Source organism: Anopheles funestus, chromosome 2RL (assembly GCF_943734845.2).
Source record: "Anopheles funestus chromosome 2RL, idAnoFuneDA-416_04, whole genome shotgun sequence".
Taxonomy (NCBI): Eukaryota; Metazoa; Arthropoda; class Insecta; order Diptera; family Culicidae; genus Anopheles; species Anopheles funestus.
In genome coordinates, this window is record NC_064598.1 from 46,876,593 (window position 1) to 46,895,927 (window position 19,335).

The following is a 19,335-nucleotide window of genomic DNA, read 5'->3' on the forward strand; positions in this document are numbered from 1 at the left end:
AGTACAGGCACGTGACAGTTTGTGCCTCAAAGTATGCAACACGCAAGGACAATATTTTCCCTTCTAGTTTAAGTGCTTGTTAGTTTCCGTTTATGTTTGTGTTGGTTGAACTTTTCAACAGGGAAAGTGAAATTGTGCGAACGTGAAAAAGCAAGCAAAGAAAAGCTTCAATGGTGTGAAGAATGGGTGAAGCACATTTATTATTTATTGTGTGAACGTGATGCACTTGTCCAGATTGTTTTTCACGATATTTTTTGTTAAACCAACGCCGTACGATAGGAGAAGGTGCATATCGAGCGAAGGATTAAAACGTACATTAACCGCCCAAAAACCACTACAAATTATGTTGTGAAGTTTACCGTAGCTATAGGGCAAAAATCCTTTGCCGACTCGACATCACAGCCAGTGTGTAGCGCAGAATCTCGAGTTACCGTTGCAAGAGGTTCACTGTTTCTTGATTGTTTTTCCGAACTTCCTCATACAGGGTTGGAAATGGCCGTCTTCGTTTTGTTCCATATCACGGTGTATAGTATAAACAGAGAGGAAGAAAGTAAAATGAAAAACAGATTTCCTACTAGATGTTGTTAAGCTCTCGAAAGATTAACGCGGCAGAACAGGGGAGGGTGGAGAAAAGCAAACAACAATTCACGCCAAGGGTGAGCTTATGTTAGGAGATGAGAAGAAAAGAAAGAAAAAAAAGCGAAATTTAAACTCGTACAGCAGTTCGCATAATGTGCGAATATGCGCCGGACGTCCATCGAATGAGACGTACCAAGCAGTTAGGAAGTTCGCACAGCACAAACGATCATTGGAACCACATCCGATCGGTTCACACAGTCGAAATCGAACGCGTGCGGGTGTTACGAAGCATATCCTTAGACGCATTAAAGCTGCAACAGCGGAAGCAGTCATTTATTTGTAAAAGCTAACGTAACGTAATCTAGACAATTGGGACCGAACCATGTACACCGGTGGTAAAATGGGGAGGGGGGTAAGTGTATCCACCGGTGCCTGAGTGATCTGAAGAAAAACAAAAATGGGGTAACATGTGCAGAGCATAGACGGAATAAAATATGGAAAAATTTCAAAACATTACCAAAAAGGATTTGTTCATTCTAGAGAGAAATATCTGATCAATAGTGTAGTGGAAAAAATGTCACAATGACGAAAGAACTTAACTTTACTTGACTTAAGTACTCTACTTGCCTCCTTATTGTGTCCTCTTTGCGCCTCTTTGCGCCGGAAAGTATGCAATTCTTGTTTTAAATAATTTTCTTATTCTTCTAAGTGCTAGAAGACAATTTTAGATGTTAGTGTTGTTACTCTCAATAATCAATAAGTATTAAACATATTGCATACTTTTAGGTGTAGCAACACAAGAAACAAATTAGCACTAAGATGACAAGGAATATCATACACTTACCGAACAATCGATTTGTTAAATTTGTCTTGTTTCAAAATCTTCCAAATAACTCAATTAGACAACTTGTTAACTTACTAATGATAGAAAGTATGCAACAATAAATTCAAATAAATGGTGAGATAAACTTTTTAATCCGCATTAGACAGCTTAAAAAACTCTAGTGCATAACTACGGGCGTATACATCCAAGACACATCCTTATTGACACTGGGTTCTAGAGGAAGGTAGCGAACTGGCATCTGTGGGAAGTATAATAAAACATGTATCACCTTTTTTCATGCTCTCCTTAACGTTTACCTTCTTTACTTCAGAAACATTGTGTACAACAGTTAAAACTTTGACATAAAATTAACCTTCCCACTATCAACTTTTATCCTTTACTGCTTTATGTTCTTGTGTTAAAAATTTTCAATCGTTGTGTGTAATCGTAGATCGGTGTGTTTTCTTAAAATTTTGTGTAAAATCGCACACATCGTTCCTATCCTGCTGTTAAAATAAGCTCCTCGGAAGCGTTTTGAAAAAATACACCCTCATACACGCACACACACAATTGGAAACAGATTCGATACGAACAATCGCTCAACGTTTACAGGATTACTAATCTTACTGAGAAAGTATGTCAGTGTAGTGTGTTCCATTTCTTGCAATATATTGTTCGGGATTTTGTTACTACTGTTCGTTGGGTAGTCCTACCGAGAAGGCTGTGTTTGTCCCTTCCCGTGTTGCATTCGTTTATCACAGTCATGTCTACATTCCTTCGCTATCCCTTGCTTAATGCTGAAAGCATCGCAATTAAAAATCGAACGTTTCCGTGCTTGAGTTGGAGCAGCGTTCCATCAGCATCAGCACTGCCGTAGCTGATCGATGCTTTCGGTGGCCACAGTTCACCGTCGGGCCCATGTGTCCTTGTCCCTGGCTTTGGCTATAGCTGGGAACGGTTCCAGCCGCCGCATTAAAGCGATTCTGATTTGGTCCATTATGATCATACACCACCAGTGCGGCCAGCTCGATCGGTATGTCCCGTTCCTCTCGGTCCTGTTCGATGTTGGTAATGATCGTCGACGGTGAGGATGGTAACGAAGAGGGCACCCGTAACATACCCGTCGATCCCGTACCCAGGTGGCCTTGCTTCGACTGATGGTGAACACTGTTCGGCAGGAAGCAGTGACGATGGTTACGGTGGTCGGACGTATCGGATGCGTCCGAGGGACGATGCCGAACGCGGACACTGCGCCGGTCACTGGCTCCCCCATTCGACAATTGCTATTTGAACTCGTACACCTTCGTGTTGGAGGAAAGCCGTTCCTAGGGGAAAGGCGTGCAGAGGCACGAGTAACGCAGAAAAGTATCGATTCAGTTCAATGTTTTTCGAGCTTTGTTTTCGAGCGAGTTCTTGCAATCCGTCACTTACCCTTCGATTCATCAATCGTTTGCTTCCGTTGTGTGAAAATTGTGCCATCGAGTTCCTGGAAGGTTTCATTGAAATGGCGTTTTTATCATGTAAAGAGAAAGAAATGATACATGTATTATCAACATAGGCGCCCAAGAAACAGTTCTTACTATTGATTGCGTTAAAAAGCTGCAAACAAGACAAGAGCTTTTTAATAAAATAATTTTGTACAGCAAATTGTATAAGTATAGGCGTTTTTATTTAAGTAGCTGCATACAAAAAACTTACTGATTTTAAAAAAAAGTTTAAAAAAGATAAAAGTTTTACTTGTTACTATCATTTTAACATCTGAATTGTTTATCTTAGTTCGGTTGTCCCATGGGGAGTAGATCCCAAAGACGAAGAGATCAAGGTTAGATTTTATTCCCTGTTGGTATTTGCTCCATGTCTGAATGCGTTTGGGTAAATAATTTTCTAAGAAGACTATCTTCATATTGTTCACTATCTTCAGAAAAAGCTTTGCTTTCAGCAGAAAGTGAAAATAGGATTTGTATAGAAAATCTGATTTTAAACAGCAAGACAAGCCTGACATAAACTTATCAGCAGCTCATCCTGATCCTCAAAAAACAGTCCAATGAAATTCAAACTCTACAATCAGTTCTAAATTAAGGAAAATAAATCTATTTAAAGCTATAAGAATAGTTTTAATCGCGCTTGTACATCTGTTAAACACACCTTAGCGACAAAAAAACTTTTTCCTCATATTTCCTTTCCCTAAAAAACGAAAGGAAGAGAGGATGGATTATGTAGCTGGACATAAAAAAGGATTAAATTCCGTGTTCCGGTAGAGGGTGGCGATTTCACTTACGATAATGAACCACCCCGTGAGACGAACTCATTGTCCAAAGGAAAGAACCAGTTCATTTGACGCAGCTGAGATGGAAAGGTAAAACGAACATTCTGTATCCTTTACAACCGAAGGAAACGATTTTTGTGCGGATTTTTGTTTTTTTTTTTTGTTATCAAACGTTAATTATCCTTTGCCTTCGGAAAAATCTCTTTTCTTACTGCCCGAATCTGTTGGGGCGCGTCACTTCATCCGGACCTTCGCAAATTGATGCTCACTAAATCATTTTATGCCGTTCCGGTTCCGTACCGTGTTTACAATGTACCAGCCAGTCATTAAAACATCATTAGCCATATCCTTTCAGCGCGACTTTAGTAAGAAAGCCCGAAACACGAACAACTGAAGGAATGGAGGGAATGGAAGTATTCTCACGCAAAAATTTTGATACAGAACAAAATAAAAAACCAGGTAAGAAGATGCTAGTTTTGGGGTTTGGGTTTGAATTGTACGAATCTACACTTACCGCGAGTCGATGGCTGAATCGTACTCTGTATGAGCGCCACATGGTAGCGAATAGCAGAAGCGCGCGAGCTGAAAGTGGAAATGGAACACATGTTAAGTGCGCCATCTAGCGGAGTATAGTGAAAGGTGGGATATAACAGTTTCATCAAGGTGCAGTCTTCACTATGGTATGAGACATTTTAATTAACGATTTTAACCTTCATAAATTCTTTAAAATTATATTTTTGTTTCACGAACAAAATAAGAAAAAGAAAAGCAACATTTTAATTTTGCTACAACAAGTTTTGAAACTGAAGTTATACTAATGAATATTTCATTTTGCATTTATACATACAAAATTAACAGTATAACAGTATTTGAATAGTTTTAAAAGATTTTTTCAACATAACATCTCAATAAATTGACTTGTAATAAATGTAATTTAGTGACAATATAACCAGGTCGTCCTACAAGAATAAAAAATGAAAAAATAAATTTGGCAGCCTTTTTGATTCACTTGAATACACTGAATTAAACTATTGTACATGACAATTGTGAGTGCCTTTATAAAACAAATATTATCAATAGTTGTAAAACATTTTTAAGCTAATTTCATGTCTATTATATTTAATAATGATAAATTTGATTTGTAAAATATATTGTAATGCGTGTTCCATTACAGTACAAATTTAAGTTTACTCTTGAATATATAAAAAATAAACAATGCGATACGTTACCACATGAGTAGAGAAAAAAGTTACTACCTGTCACATTATTTTATCTAAAGCTAACGAACCTACCTGTTGCTTGAACTGGGCCGTTGTCAATGTGTATAGTACGGGGTTGAGGGCGGAATTGATCGGAAGCACCAGCACTGCCAGCCACGCGTACAGTGAAGGAGAAATTTCGTATCCTAAAAGAAAATCCAAAACATTACAGAGAAACACGTACCATCTAACGAAAAGCGAGCGTGACCGAATGGTTCACTTATTTGCATATCTTATTTGATGTAGCGGTATAGCGGTAGTCAATGCAATAAATGCAAAGTTTTGTGGTGCATCTGGTTCCATCTGGTTGTAAAAATGTTTCCAGTGTAATAAATTCCGTGCCAGCTTTAGTCGGAATAGTTCGAGCGAGTTCTGGCAAAATCCCTTACGATACATTTAATTAACAGCGAATGCAGTCAGCATATGAAACTTCCTACCCCATAACGGACATGACTAATGATTGTCAGGTTTAACTTCCTTTTTTTCACGCCTACATCCCCGATTGCGAACCATTCGCATGTCACTCAAAACTTATCGATGGAGGAACGCTGCGGTCTAATATTCCCCGCAGTCTGTCCAACGCGTCTGCGGTGTTATGCGATGTAATGCAAGACGATGCTGTCATGTAAATCCCTCCAGGGAGTTGTGTCTGACAGTTTGTGTAAATATGAGCATGCGTAAAGTCGCGATAAGTCTTTGCCGAAACTATTGTCCTTCCCTTGAAGAACGTAGAAGGTGGAAGAGCTAATCGGGTGCGTTGCGGAATACTCTACAGGGATGAATTTATTCATTAATCATGTGAAATGTTAGGAGAATTACATGATATGAAGATAAGAACTTGCAATTTTGCGGTACGTAATTGTGATAAATGATTAAATTCTTCAGTAAAATGAAGTGTTTTACAGGTGATCGGTAACAAACAGCTTTGTAGCGTTGTTGCCCTTGAACACCACGAAACTTTGTGCACGAAAAGAAATGCTTCTTAATTACGAAAACAACTTGTGGCTACATTATCACTCCCCCGACCCGGTTCGTTGGGAATGAGTTCATGAAGAATAAAATATGTCCTAAATTTTGTATACGGTGAAATATCTTCCCCAGACAAGGCATGCTAAAGTGATTGCTTCTCCCCCAAAAAAAAACAAGCAAACCAAGCACGTGAGTAAAACATTAAAAACCTTAAAAATATGAACAAAAAGCGAGGGACCGTTCGGGGGCGGGAGATCAAAAAGGCAACACAAAAACATGTAAACTAACCATCCAAACGTGCGGCAGTTGGAGAAACAAAATACTACCGTGCACAGAAAAAAATAACTGACCAAAAATTTCACATTGGCTGGAGGCCAAAATATGCTACCGGATACGTGACATATCTTGTTTTGCCTAACGAGATGCCGGCCAACCACACCGATATTTTCGGTTGAATGAAATGTAGAAGGTAAACGAAGAAACTGAAAGCAAAATGGAAAGAAGACAAAAAAAACTCCCCAAAACTGTTACAAACCCACCACTTTAACGCCTAACAAACCGATCGGTGGTTGATGATCAAAGGACGAAACTAAAGTTCCACCCAACCCCGGGCCACGCTACCACGCGAGGGAAAGGGTGCAAAGAGGGCATCAAAAAGTCAACTACACACCATCGACATCGGCGAGCTGGCCGCTCTCGTGTTTCCGGATTCCGGAGCAAACACTCACATTACACGACACAAGCGACCAGGCGCCTCCATTCATGCCGTTTCGCCGATATTCTCTCGCGAATGTACCCGGTCGATCGTGTTGTTGTGGTTAGTGGTGGGGCGAGAAAAAAAATGGCACGAAGCAATGAAGAAAGTGCAGTGGAACAAACGGTAACAGGCAAACCTGAAGCACCCAACCCGTAACACGATAATAGGAGTAATGCCATTTTATTTATGGTTCGGTTTCGTCGTCTCGCAATCCACGTCATGGATTCGCGTGCTACGCGGTGAAGTAGAGATCGGACAGCAAGTTTTCCTGTGGTGAAAAAAGGAGCAGAAATAAAGGAATCTGTTCCAGTTTCCGGTTTTGCTGGGTAAGTACTCTTTCCCGCAAATCTTAATTTTTTTTTCTGGAAGCCTTTTCTCTTTCTCTCTCACACAGTAAAATGTTCGGCTTGCTGGAAACGTTCATCTTGTGCAAAGGAGATCCGCTCCTCCCACCGCCTTTGTCTTTTTCGCCTTTGCTGAGAAATATTTCATAATGCTGTACAGTAATAACGGTCTGATTTGTATTTGCCACCATCGCAAAGTTTAAGTACAGCCTAAGCGTTACGTCCATAAGTATGACAAAACGTTCCCCGCTCATGTGCTCGTGTTAAATATGTGAAGTGGGTTTTGTGTTTCTGAGGTTTTATTTGAATGTTCTGCATGTGTCTGTTGCGTCGCGTGAATAAATTTATTCATGTATTAGTGAAGTAAATAATGATGATACATTTTTTTACATTTATTAGTTCAGATGGCTATAAAACATTTTATAATTTTTAGAAAATAAATGCTTAATTAACTGAAAACTGAGTTAATTAAGTCGCTCTTAAAAGTGAGTCAATTTGAATCTCGTCAAAGAATTTTATATTTACTTTGCAATTAATCATTCAAAGAAAATAAAATAAAGAATAACGAAAACAAACCTTGAAACAGTCATTTCAATCATTAGAGAGTGATGTCATTTATCAAAAGAGTCATTTGATTCATAACAATGTCATTTGACTCTTTCTTTTGCTTGACTCGTAAAGTTGACTCTTTCAAGAATCAATTGACATTTTTAAGAGTAAAATTACTCTTTCACGAGCGACATCAATCTCTCCCGAAATAATCGAATCCCACTGCTCTCCAAGTCAGTCGAAAAATTACCTCATTTATGTGAATCATTTACTTGGAGTTAACTCGCCTCGTTATTTAGTTAAAAAAATTAATTAAATAAATTAAATACATAATTCATTAGTCTCTTAAACAGAGATTGCCAGCCAATAGGCCCAAAACATCTATAAAAAGAATTTAAAAAAAATCATTAGTTCTTAAATTTTCCGAAAATAATGATACTACATATCCAATAATGATATAAAACATGTCGAATGGAAACAAAATGAGGTTATAATTGGCTTTCAAATTAAATAATTCACGATAATAGCATGGATAATGAAACAAATTTTTTCTAATAATGATTATTTATATTTGTTTTCCCACTCGTTTTTCTAAACCATCACACTAGCAAGCTTTGTTTCAGATTTTAGCTCTACTGAACCGTAAACAAACCACGATCGGTTGGTAACGTTTGGGAGCAATTTAGAATGCACAATCTAAGCACATCCATCCCTTTGTCTGTGTTGGTGGATGTATGTAGTGTGGTTCCAAAAACCAGAACCAACTCACAACCGTGAAACCAAACCGTGCATGACCAACTGTCGGAATCGAAACGTCGCTACAAGGAATTGAATTGTTATTTTCCCCTTTCAAGCTCAACCGACAGCCGTATTGTGAAAGTGTCCGCAGCTTCAGCTGTATGTATGTGTGTGGATGACAGTGGTTTTTCCCATCGCTTTTGCTCATCTACACTGCAATAGTGCAGCGAAATTCAATTAATTGTAACCTCATCATCATCATCCCGGAGCGAAACGCTTCGCAAGGCGACATCTGGCAAGCAGAAGCAATGTGAAGAGGGCTTTAATTATTTCGATGCAACGGATCGAAAAGTGAACTCTAAACCGATCGACCCAATAAATCAACTCAATATCGTTCGCTCTAAACACAAACAAGCGTCTGCGAGTTGTGGAACACTTTTCACTCCTGTCTGTTTGCATACGTAACTGTTGTGTTGGGAGTCAGGCTTCACCGTCCACTGTTCCACGTAACAAATCATAGGCTGAATCGCAAATGACAGAAGCAACTATTTTTCCGCTTGTTTTTTGGAACAAAAACATGGCCTCGGTTGGATTGCTAAAGCTGTATCCACGTCTAGCACATGCACCAGATAATGTGACTTTGTTGGGGAACGAAAAAAATGGAAAACGCTTTGCCTTCGAAAAAAAAAAAATTGAAACACAAAACAGGAAATGTATTTTTTGTTCGTCAATCATGCAACAACGAACCTGTACTGTTGTAGCAAATAAATTGAAAAACAGTCACAGCCCACAGTTGAACAAAACCAGCACCTCAATTAGAAAGATCCACTGCTAAACCACAGTACAGCCTTAACATTGTCCGTTCCGTTTCCTGATGAAGATTAAATTGTTTTACGCTAGATGTAAAATTTGGCACAAAAACAGAAAAAGAGACCAAATTTACTTTATTTTACATCTCAGTGACAACGTCCTGGTAGCAGACCACTGAATGTGTTTCCACTGCTGAAGGAAAATAAAACTTCAAAGAAAATATCAACTTTCTCGTGTGGTTTCCATTGGTTTTTGTATCATTTATTTTGCGGCTGGTACTTTATCCAACGTGGCAATGGAACAGAAATTCTTATTCCGGCACTTTTGGTTTCTTCAACTTGGGATGGGATGGAAATGGGATTTCCATGACTAAAATTAGGTTGGACGCTTTGGAGACAGCCTTCAGACGCCCCTAATTCTTTTAACCGACTTGTGACACGATTTTTCCATCGGCTTATCCGATGGTCAGACTTATTCGCTGGTTAATTGGTTTTCCGGGCGTGAAGTAAAACCGAAGCATAAAGTGGAGCGTAGAATATGCTGAAAAAAATTCTCATTGATGAATGTTGAAAATTAAATTATAGGTACGGTAATTGTTTGACCTAGTTTAAAGTTTTGTTCTTTTACTATTTTGTATTTGTACTTCTACTAATAATTTGAAAATATTCATTTTTAATTTGAAATAATTTGAATTGAATACTGTTTTGATGCGGTTTGCGTGATAGCGAGGCCAGTCTTTTTCGACCGAATCTCGTAGGAAATCCAAATCCGGACCGAATCCCCGTAAGCAGGAACCTTGTTATAGATAATTAAAATCAAGGAAAGCTAGCAAAGGAAGTTCAAAAACCTTATGACACTGAAAAGTCACAAAATAAGAATTTAATTATGTATTTTCTTTTTATGTTACTTGGGTTTTTTACAATCGCCAACTTCACCAGAAACACGTGACTAACGTCTACTTGTAACAAATGACCAGGCGTCTCCATCACTTTCACAAATGACCAGGCGTCTCCATCACACATTCAATCGAAATTCTCTTTCGCTTTGTTTATCAAGAAAAAATGGCACAAATAATATTGTTTTTAAAGAAAAAAACGTATTTTTGGGGTTTTTAAATATTTGTTGTCAAATTGCCCTAACTCACTTTCTACACAAATTGAAAATAATTAAGGCCACATCAATGTCCAGCACTTTTAATTGTGCTATGAAATTTAAATAAGCTTATGAAATTTGCAAAAGAGGAACTGATAGCTCTTACATTTTGTGCATAATGCAAATTAGTTATGAACATAGTCCCTACAGTCAGTAAAACTGCTTCCTTGTTGTATGTTCAACATATGAAGGGTATCATAAGCCAGCAATGTTTTCATACACACTCCATCTTTTCCCAAGAAAGCAACAAATAAAATTTACACTCGTACCTCTCTCTCTCTCTCTCTCTCTCTCTCTCTCTCTCTCTCTCTCTCTCTCTCTCGCTCTCCCTCACGACCGCATCCTTGTTCGTGTATGAGCCCATTGTATGTCACTTACCTGCCAGTGCAACTAATTTCACTACAATCACCGGCATCCAGCAGACACAATCTGTTGCAACGATGATGGCAAACCTGTGGTAAGAAAAACCCGGCACGGCCAGCGGTATTAACTGGTGGAATTATGCATGACGATGGTAATTCTCGGAAGGGCACTGTTTTGCCGGTGAGCATCCCATTATGATTATCCCAAACGCTGGTCAACTTTTCCCCTGCCCTGTTTTGATTGAAGCCAAGTGCTGTGACCTTACCTTCGGGCGACCACCGTTTCCCGGCAGTTCAGTGTGTTGCGGGTTTCGTTGCGTGATACACGAATCGCTTGCAGCATCCGCAGGTACGAGATGCCGATAAAAAGCAACGAAACCGTATTCACCAGTATGAACAGCCCGGCCGAATACTCCCAACCCATCGCGTACGGGTCGTGGATGTGAACGGACAGGCACACACCGTTGCTACCGTAGAAGTGTGGTCCGAAGTACTCCATCGCGGACAGTGGTGCTACCGCAGCTGCCGTTGCAATACCCCACAGTAGCGCTAGCCGCAAGATGACGCGCGTTTTGCTGGACGAACGTTGGTAAAGTGGGCGCGTTACGGACACTAGCCGGTCCCAGGTGACGAGTGTCAGCAGCAGCGTGGACGATTGGCAGCTAAGTGTACTCAGAAAGCCACTAAACGCACAGATCGAACTCATGCGCCATTCTTCGTCGTGCGTAAGATATTCACCTCTGCAAAGGGGGAAATACACCGTTAAGAAGGGTTGGAATATTCGACATTCACACCTACCTGAAGATAATGTCCGCCGTTGCTATAATGCCAAGATACACCCCCATCAATAGATCACTTGCCGCTAGATGGCGCAAGTAGAGCGAATGTTCCGCGTGCGCTTGACTACTGCGCGATCCTACCATATAGCGACCGAACAGGACGAGCAAATTCCCGACAATACCTACAGCCGCCATTACCCACACACTGGCGTGATGCACCACACAATCGGATGCAATCGAAAAATGGTGGAAAGAATGAAATTAATATCTCATTAAGAAAGCCATCCAGCGTTCAAACACATGGCCAGGTACGTGTCTTGCACGAAAATGCGATGTGTCGCTTCTTCGGCGTGAGAAGATAATTAAAATTTTAATTAAACAACTCCACCCAATGACTTTATGAGGTGATTTCTTTTTGTCCTGTCCCCACCCTCCGATCTACATTTGGTAATAACACGTGTGAATGATTCTCAAATAAGATGCGCTGCTAAGCGATAGCTCAAGCATATCGTTTTTGGCAAGTAAACACCGAATTCGAAACGCATTGCGATATGTTTTGCCAAATGAACCGAAACTTGGTGCTTGAATGTTTTACCTCCCCAAAAATTCCACCATTCCATCCATGCATACCTTGCTCGCAGCACGGGATTATCGAGCAGATGGCGGTTGCTGCTGATACCGTCGCCTTTCGGCTCGCAGACACGCACGTGCAGGGCGGCCTTGCAGTGATGGAACTCGGTGAAGTGTCTGCCAAACGGTAAATGAATGATGAGCATTTTGGGGAACACCCTTCCACCCTACACACAACCCCACACACAAACACACACATTGTTTGCTACGAACAAACTCCATCCGACGATACGTACATGTGGTGCAGGTTGGTGAGGTTATCCAGCACGCGCCGATCGATTCGATCAAATTTGTTTCCTTGCAGGTTTCTACGTAACCCGGCAGCACACGGAAGCGTAATGATAGTAGAGAAAGGATAATGATAGTACGCGGTACATGATTACTATTGCCCCTCTGTCCTATCTATCCATACTTACAGTGTTGCCAGCTTGGCAATGCCGCTGAACGCATCCAGCTCGAAATGGGTTAATTTGTTGCTATTTAAAAATCTGTCCATAGAACACGAAAATGGCATTAATCAGGGTGAGACAATGAGGTGCAATTTGGGCAACAGTGGTTTACGTACAATCCTACTAAATTCGTTAGGTTGCCGAACGTGTCGTTACGGATCACGGTGAGTAAATTCTCCGACAAATAGCTGAAACAATCGGCAAAACCACACGCACACGTACATTAGTTGAAAAACTTCTCGTATCGTTTCGGGAAAGACGCATATACTAACAGATGTTCCAGCGATGGAAGATCCAGGGCACAAACTTCTATCGTTTCGATTTGGTTCTTCGCCAGTGACAGCGTTTGCAGTGTTACCAGCTGCGGTATCATCCCCGGGACCAGCTTCCGTAGTCTGTTATTATTTAGATACCTGCAATGACACAAACACGGTGATGTTGTAACTTAAAATCTCCCTCCCTTCGATTAAACCATGCTAACAATGATTGAGATGTAAAGGGAAAAGGATTACATACAGTATACGAAGATTTGTCAGCGGTGCCAGCACGTCCTCGGTGAGTGAATCGATTTGGTTGTCTTTTAAGTCACTACAAAACGGGGAGAGAAATAAATCAATTGTGACGGATTAAGATCGGCACGAAACCTCCGTCATCCATCATGCTTTACTTACAGCTCCTCCAGAAACTCCAAATTGACAAAGTTTTTCCTACCGAGCCGATTAATTCTGTTGCCGCTCAGAACACTTTGGGGACGACATACATTGAACATTAGTGATACGCAGCGATGATTGGTATGTTAGAACATATTGAACAATACTTACAGTATTCTTAACACCGTACCGAGTGGGAAAAAGTTATCCGGCAGCATCGTCAACCCGTTCTGGTCCAGGTGGCTAAAGCAAGCGAACATTTTTAAACGAAAATAACTAGATTTGACAATATGGTATGGTTTGATTTAAAAAAAAAACTAGAGATCAAAAGATTTAAAATATATTATTTTATGTAACAAGCTACACAACTTGAGTCGTTTTCGTGCTGGTGTTTGGAGAATCTGATTCAGATTCATGTATTTTTATGATTTGTTGATCTGAATGAATGACTCTGAATCTGTATTCTGAGATTCATGAATCCTCAAAGATTAGATAAGTCTTCAAAGATTTGACAGTCGATTCGAGATTTGAATGACTCTTTACTGAAAATTCATAGGAATGACTCTTTACATAAGAATCATTAGGCGCAACATTTATACGTGTGTTTATTCTTTAACACAAATCTGTCCGAAAAGTAAACATAAATAAAAAAAATACACCTCAAGATATTTTATTCAAAAAAATCGCGCGAGTTAAATTGTACTTGTGATTTAACTAAATTTTTGTTTCTGATAAATATGTATTCTGCCAAATAATTCACTTTGTCTTGTCATCCCTTTTTTGGGCTCTAGATGACGTAACCACTAATTCAAGCTAAATCACATCTTAATCGCTTCAAATCCTTCCTTAACCCGTTAAAAAGCGTCCGACGTAATAGTGATTGCATACTGCCAGGCGGTAAACACAAACTAACGAATTAGTGTCGTGAGAAGCGCTACACCTATAAGGTACAGTTCTTTATTGGAAGCGTCATTAAAACCAACTGTTGAACTGCAATGTATCTACCACAGTCTTCCTCATTGCAGGTCATTTTCCACAATGTGACCACAAATTGCCATTTTTCAGTGGTTAAATAAATATACCTCTAAACCATTACCCAAAAAAAACTTTCATGTGGTATGTAGTAAGTGCATTACACGGCACAAAAAACGGTCTCTCATTGTCTTTCGTGTTTTCCGCAGACTACTGGAGGTGGGTCTAAATTTCTCATCGAGAAACAAATAAACGCACCGGATGTTTCGCACTGCAATCGAATCATCTGGTAGTAACGATCTGCGCTATTTGCAGTAAGCAAGTGGCTTCAGTGAAGAAATATGTATCCTGTGCGCCTATCCTACATTCCTGAGCGTCTAGCGTAGAGGGTAGTTTTGTGGACAATAAAGTAGCACAATTTATTAGACACTTGCCTGTGCGCAATGGCTTTTTATCGTATTGTTCAATAAGACACGGAAGCTAATGCGAATAGTGTTTGAGGCGGTGCAGTACACTAGCGAACGAAATGTTTGCGGTGAGATAGGGTCGAAGAAAGTACGATGGTATTGTAATGAGTGTAACTAACCACATAGGGATGGGGCAAGCATTTATTTAACTTTCCAACAAACAGCTGCAAACTCAATTTTATAGACATCCATAAAACAAATATGAGTTCATTTCGTTACGAAAGAATGCAAAACCATTTTTAACAAACGATTATCGTTATCATGCGCATTGCAGATCATTTTTCCCCTGCAGCTTTTCGTCGTAGGGAAAAAAACACTAATTCTGCTTTTGATGGACACACTCAAGAAATGGCCGTATGTATTATCTATGTCTCTCATGCCGCATTGAATGCAAGCAACTCTTCAGCAGAAATATTCTTCCTCATGCGTTATATTTCTGGCTGCCGCTAATGGAATCTCCTTCCAGCCCAACGAACACACAATGGAGTGTGTTCTATTTGCCAGGAAAAATCTATCAATTAACCTCCGGCCGAAAAAAAGACATAACCTTCACCACTTGACGACATGCTGTGTGCTCGAAGTGAGTAAAATATATTAAATCTATGTGCGTTTTGACTGGAGCCAATACTTACAGTGCGTCGATACTGTTGGCCAGCTTGACCGGTTCGATACGCTCGATCGAACAGTGTCTCAGAACTCTGCCACAAATGAGTGCGAGAAATAAAGCAAGAAAGAAAACTTAAATTAAACAAAGGAAATAGTCCGAGCGGTAAACTTACTACCGAGAAGGAAAAGTAATTTGTTGGAATAAACCAGTTTGCCAAACGGAACGCGGACGCGTAGTTCTTTGGTTTGGTGCGGATTTAATTAAGCTCTTTCTCGTGCTGTCAAGCTTGATAACGAGCGTGAGCGAACCAAAACGCAACGGGAGAATCTATTTTAGTGTCCCAAGGCAACCGTCCGGCAATAGGACAATAATTGTACGTGATGTAATTTTTAACGTAATTGTCACCATCCGGGGTTGAGCTAAACTATTTCTTCCGAGGACCCGATGCACCAGTGTGCACCAGCCATGGTGTCTTTTCCGATGTTGCAGCTCCCGGTTTAGCTATCGAGGCGTTGATAATTCCAGCGAATGGGTGAAATTGATTTTGGATTGACGGAAATACAGTGGAAGAGACTCGTTTTTTGAACACCAACGATTGTTCCACCGTTTGGTCAGTTTCAATTTCCAATACGAAGAAAAATCCAAACAAGCACAAACAGGATATGTTGACACGATGACACATGGCAGTTACGATAAGAACTACTGAAGCACATTGGTAGTGGGGCTGAAAAGGGATGTACAAAATGGAATCCACAATGTGATCGATGGTGTACTTACAATGTGCTGAGCTTCGGAAACCGCTGGAACGCATTCATATTCAGCTCGATAAACACATTCCCTGTAAGATCGCTGAAACGACAAACAAAGCACGAAATGAAGATGGTTTTTTTTGCTTTTGTGTTTTTCCCGCCCACTTTGTTATATCAAACAATCCGTGCACGTGCTAACAAATCTGTTTGGAGCATGATTTAGGGATTCGCACAGCATTCCCTAAGCTGATCACACCCGCGAGATGTCACTACGCCATCAGCCACCGTGTGAAATGAAGCTTTCACATTTGCGTGGAATGAAATCTACCGAGGCGAGGCTGGAATATGATTTTCCATTTACACTTACAGTAGTGTGACATTTTCCGAGGTGAGTACCGCCGGTAACGATGTGAGACCCTTGTACTCGCACAACACATCCGTGCCGCGGCATTTGCAGGTGTTGTTGGCATCGTTCCAGCCTGTGGATGAGGCAAAAAGATTGCAATATTCTAGTTAGTTTTCTTTCACCTTCTTTCCCGACACCCTTCAACTTACTGCAGGTTGTATACGGTAGCTGATCGTTGATGGCAGCCGGTCGCTTGCGGAAGTAATGATCATAATAATTCCTTCCAACATCATCATCTGTAATGATAGTAATGCACAAAAAAAAAACAAACAATCACATAAAGTAAAAAATTCGGTTGATTGTACAAAGGGGATTTTTGGATGTTTGAAATTCCATGACTCCTTACCACACTCAAGTTCATCCGAACCATCGTCACAGTCCGGGAATCCGTTGCAGTTTTTGCTCTGTTCGATGCACTGAAGCGTGTTGTTGCACCGGAAGAATCCATCCTCACAGCGAAATGGCACTGTACCGTGCGGTGGATACGACCCGGCACCGTCTACGCTGACGGCATTCCGGTTCGTCGGTCCAGACTGTTCCAGAATTCTTTCGTAGTCCGTCTCGGGCAGAACCAATGCACGGCGCAACGTGCTCGATGCTGGAACGGAAGCAAGGAATAAATTGAATCAGTACAACCGCGTCGCCGTCAACGGATAGATGGATGTTTATTTATACGATTTCGGTAGTATCACAGCTAAACTTCAGCTTCTATTTGGAGCTTTGTGTAAGCTCATTATGATTGTTTCAATGCACGAAAGCTAAATTGCATTTTGTTTTCGACCAAAGAACGGTTTTTCTGCTCTTTAAAATGTTGTATTTAAATTGTTGTATTTAAATCAAAAGACCTACTATTCATGCTTTAGAATTGCTACAGAATTTGAAATTATTTGAAATATTACAATGGACTATACTTAAATCTTAGTTTTTAACATAATTATTGACAGACATTATTCGGACAAATGAATTTTTCTCATCGACACAGGAAGTCAACATTAACGCATACGAAATGTATGTACTAAAGATGAGATTGGCTCTTTAAAGAGTTATTGTTAATTATAAAATTGTTGATGGTAACATCATCTCGCACTCTCTCTCTCTCTCTCTCTCTCTCTCTCTCTCTCTCTCTCTTATCAGTAACAATTTTAAAGAAAATGAAAAGGATAAGTATATAGGAAGGGGATAAACGTAAGCGAAAATAATAATAATTTCATTGCACGTCAACTGAAAGAAACGAAAGATTTGAATATTAATTATTAATAAATATAAAGATCGTCGCAAAGTGTTGTGGCTCACGAGAGAAATGAGTCATTTAAAGGTGGCCGCAAAGAGCTATGACGCTTTCGAAAGTGAAATGACTCTTTCAAGAGTGAAACGAATCTTACATGACTAAAACGACTCTTTAATGAGTTTTTGAACTTATCCCTTATTTAAATCTCTTTTAATGAGGTGCATTACAAATAAAAACTCTTTGTAGAGAATCGAATTAACTCACTCATAAGAAAGAGATAATTAACTCATCCATTGTCATTCAGTTTCATCGCTAGTTGGCACACTTTTCTCTCAAAGGATTAGATAGAACAAAAAGTCCTTAAATTGCGAGCCAGATACGCATTTAAAGCATTTTTTATACAAAATATAATGAATTTATAAAATCTCAGGTAACTTAACTTATTAATTATTCAAACTGTATCGGTTGTATTGTTACTAACATTTATTTCCAAAATAAGGTCGATAAATGCACCGTTAGTACTTTTCTAATCGTATATATTCAAAATGTACATCTTGCTTAAACCATTTAGAACAACTAAGGAATATAAAGACACTTAAAAAAAAGGAATTTTTAGATTATAGATATTAACTATTTAATATCGTTGATTATTGGACACTGAACATACAGTTTTTGAACACGCATCAAATTTTATTAAAATAACAATAGTAATAACCATTTCGATTTACGTTTTTAGTCCCCATAAAATAATGTTTCAATGCGAATTTGTCATATGTCCACAATCGAACACAATTGCTCGGTGACAGGGAGCATATTTTTACGATTCACACATCGTACCAACCCTACAATGTTATCAAAATATGATCCTTTGCGCTGTGCGTTGTTTAACGTTTCCCTCACCGATTTAGGTCAACAGTAGCTGGTGGACGGATGAAGGAACAGCTGCATGTGAAATATGCTAGGGCCTACATCGTGGTTCAAAAGCGCTCACCAGTCTGCGAAAGATATTGAACTGCAGGCGACGCCTTTGTTCGTGTGCGTAGTGCGATTCATCAGCGAACTTTATGGTCACGATGTGGAAAATCGAATATCCGAACTTTTTTTTTCGCTGCCTAACAGGATGGTAACAGCGTGGCAACAGAGCGCAATGAAACATATATTTTTTTGGGTTTTTTTAAGCAATGGAAAGGAATCGATTTCTATGAGTAAAATTGATCTTTCCTTTCTAGGAAATTGTTAAAGTAATTTAACAGGTATGTAGCTATTTTTCTGAAAAATATAACAATTTTCAAAATTAATTAACTCAGTTAATTTGATTTAGAAAATCACTGTTTTTCCTGAGCTGATTCGCTTAATAAAAACTTGGCAAAAGTTAATTACTTACTTCAACTTTCTCTTTCATTTCCTTTAATCAGTTGATGCGCCTCTAATTCACCCACTTATACTAATCAGCGTACCAAACGGTCCGTGAAGTCAATCTTTCTAAATATCCTTTCGCGTGTAACGAATGAATCGCTACATTTCCCTACCACCGAAGAACGTTGCCCAACGCAACACAATATTTCTTCCCTATCCATTTGACCCACAATACGCTATGCATCTCGTAAAGAACAGAGCGGCAAATGACACTTAATGACTTCCGAGACTCTGACGGCACGCACACGTTGTCCCAGATCACCTGAAACGAACGACGTGCTTTTTAGCTTTTATTTTACACACAATTGCCAACGAACTCCACCATTTAAAATGCAATTTATTTACACGTACTACATTAGTTTTAGCTCCAAAAT

General features: G+C 39.6%; 1 protein-coding gene across 1 annotated transcript in view; it reads right to left on the bottom strand.

Moving 5' to 3' along the window:
* Window positions 1-2,614: 2,614 nt before the first annotated feature.
* Window positions 2,615-19,335, bottom strand: part of LOC125765417 (relaxin receptor 2-like) — a 30,029-nt gene continuing 13,308 nt past the window's right edge. The window contains exons 3-22 of the mRNA XM_049430546.1: window positions 16,664-16,915; window positions 16,467-16,553; window positions 16,279-16,390; window positions 15,940-16,011; window positions 15,188-15,253; window positions 13,288-13,359; window positions 13,138-13,209; window positions 12,983-13,054; window positions 12,739-12,879; window positions 12,583-12,654; window positions 12,434-12,505; window positions 12,254-12,325; window positions 12,018-12,134; window positions 11,407-11,592; window positions 10,875-11,348; window positions 10,625-10,698; window positions 4,961-5,073; window positions 4,183-4,250; window positions 2,834-2,888; window positions 2,615-2,727 (exon numbers count right to left, since the gene is read on the bottom strand). Of these exons, the coding sequence (XP_049286503.1) occupies window positions 2,686-2,727; window positions 2,834-2,888; window positions 4,183-4,250; window positions 4,961-5,073; window positions 10,625-10,698; window positions 10,875-11,348; window positions 11,407-11,592; window positions 12,018-12,134; window positions 12,254-12,325; window positions 12,434-12,505; window positions 12,583-12,654; window positions 12,739-12,879; window positions 12,983-13,054; window positions 13,138-13,209; window positions 13,288-13,359; window positions 15,188-15,253; window positions 15,940-16,011; window positions 16,279-16,390; window positions 16,467-16,553; window positions 16,664-16,915 (2,291 nt within the window). The 3' untranslated portion in view covers window positions 2,615-2,685. The remainder of the gene's footprint in view (window positions 2,728-2,833; window positions 2,889-4,182; window positions 4,251-4,960; window positions 5,074-10,624; window positions 10,699-10,874; window positions 11,349-11,406; window positions 11,593-12,017; window positions 12,135-12,253; window positions 12,326-12,433; window positions 12,506-12,582; window positions 12,655-12,738; window positions 12,880-12,982; window positions 13,055-13,137; window positions 13,210-13,287; window positions 13,360-15,187; window positions 15,254-15,939; window positions 16,012-16,278; window positions 16,391-16,466; window positions 16,554-16,663; window positions 16,916-19,335) is intronic.